The sequence below is a fragment of the Triticum urartu genome, chromosome 4A, assembly GCF_056163025.1.
Source record: "Triticum urartu cultivar PI428250 chromosome 4A, HENAU_Tu73, whole genome shotgun sequence".
NCBI classification, from domain to species: domain Eukaryota; kingdom Viridiplantae; phylum Streptophyta; class Magnoliopsida; order Poales; family Poaceae; genus Triticum; species Triticum urartu.
Genome location: NC_141876.1, coordinates 618825677 through 618827559, shown reverse-complemented (window position 1 = coordinate 618827559; position 1883 = coordinate 618825677). Strand labels below are relative to the sequence as shown.

The window sequence follows — 1883 nt, the reverse complement described above, 5'->3', positions numbered from 1 at the left end:
ACTACCTACGCATTTTTTAATAATCTTAATTTCCAAGGACATCTACGCAGTCTTCATCGGAGTCATAGGTAGTCAAAAGATCAATAAACAAATAATTACAATTACAAAAGTTTGTCAACAATCCATGCTGACCCGGTGTGTGTGTGTGTGTGTTGGGGGGGGGGGGGGGGGGATACAACCTGTATGTTTCAATTTAGGTCTTGGTAAGAAAATAATTATACAATGTACAAATCTATGTCCACTTCTGCAAAAACGGTGCCGCGGCACTAAAAAAGAGAGGTATGGCTTGTAAATCAGTACATGGTACTTGTCGCAGTAAAAGTATGGAAATGGTGGGTGGCATTATGCTAGGGCAAACATATATGCTCATTTAGGCTGGCCATGCTCTATATATACATGCATCCTTGCCGGGTTATGGACATCCATTATTGCCGATTGATCCTTGATTAATCAGCCCAGAGCCCGAGATCGATCATGCCTATGGCAGCAGCACAAGGGAAGCTAAGTCCGGAGGCCATGGACAACGAAGTTATCAGCAACGGCAGCGCCAAGGACTACCTCGACCCTCCTCCGGCGCCGCTGGTGGACGCCGGCGAGCTGGGTAAGTGGTCTTTGTACCGTGCCGTCATCGCCGAGTTCACCGCCACGCTGCTCTTCGTCTACGTCGCCGTGGCCACCGTGGTCGGCCACAAGCGCCAGACGGACGCCCAGGCGTGCAGCGGCGCCGGCGTGCTGGGCATCGCGTGGGCCTTCGGCGGCATGATCGCTGTCCTCGTCTACTGCACCGCCGGCATCTCCGGCGGCCACATCAACCCAGCCGTGACGTTCGGGCTACTGCTGGCGCGCAAGGTGTCCCTTCCCAGAGCCTTCCTCTACATGGTGGCGCAGTGCGTCGGCGCCATCTGCGGTGCGGCGCTGGTGAGGGCCGTGCACGGCGGCCACCACTACGTGCTTTACGGTGGCGGCGCCAACGAGCTCGCGCCGGGCTACTCCAGGACGGCGGGTCTCATCGCCGAGATCGCCGGCACCTTCGTGCTCGTGTACACCGTCTTCTCAGCGACCGACCCGAAGCGCATCGCCCGGGATCCACACGTCCCGGTGCTGGCGCCGCTGCTCATCGGGTTCGCCGTGCTCATGGCGCACCTCGCCACCATCCCCGTCACCGGAACCGGGATCAATCCAGCAAGGAGCTTTGGCGCCGCCGTGGTGTACAATGGCGGCAAGGCTTGGGACGACCAGTGGATCTTCTGGGTTGGCCCGTTCATCGGCGCCGCCGTGGCCACGGTTTACCACCAGTACATCCTCAGGAATAGTGCCATCTTCCGGTCCAACTACGACGCCTCCGTCTAGCTACTCCCATTCATCCATCCATTGATGCGTTCCATATCTACTTGTTGATGAGTTGAGATCCACATTATCGATGGATCTACCGTGTCGCTGTTAAAATTGATGGTTAATTAGTATGTTGTTGTGTTACTGAACGTATGTATTGCATTGTATGTTAGTGTTGGGTTTACAGTGTTTGCTAGTTACTGGAAGAGATGGCTATCTATCTAGTGAGAGAAACCAAAATATTACTTCCAATGATTTTTGTGCTTGTGTTCTCCCTGAATTTTGAAACCTTGGACTTTGCAGCCCTTTTTATTCTTCGTTTTATGGGTTTTGGCTACGTTCCTAATCAGCAGTGTCACGTTGCATGCTTTCTTTCTCTATGTCACGCCACCTCTGTTCACTCTCCTTATAATTTGATGTTAGTTGACATTTTACACTGAATGATTGCTAGTCTACTGGAGACTGCAGTAAAATTCAAATTTGACTATGTCCTTTGAGTTTGAACACATTATTTGAAGTTAAAACTAAAACATTATTTGAAGTTTGAACAC

General features: G+C 51.7%; 1 protein-coding gene across 1 annotated transcript; it reads left to right on the top strand.

Annotated features, from left to right (window-relative positions):
- Positions 1 to 386: 386 nt before the first annotated feature.
- On the top strand, positions 387 to 1540 carry LOC125553309 (aquaporin PIP2-5). The gene has a single exon (XM_048717121.2). It carries the CDS (start codon positions 475 to 477, stop codon positions 1348 to 1350), a length of 876 nt encoding a protein of 291 aa, XP_048573078.1. The 5' UTR covers positions 387 to 474; the 3' UTR covers positions 1351 to 1540.
- Positions 1541 to 1883: the final 343 nt, after the last annotated feature.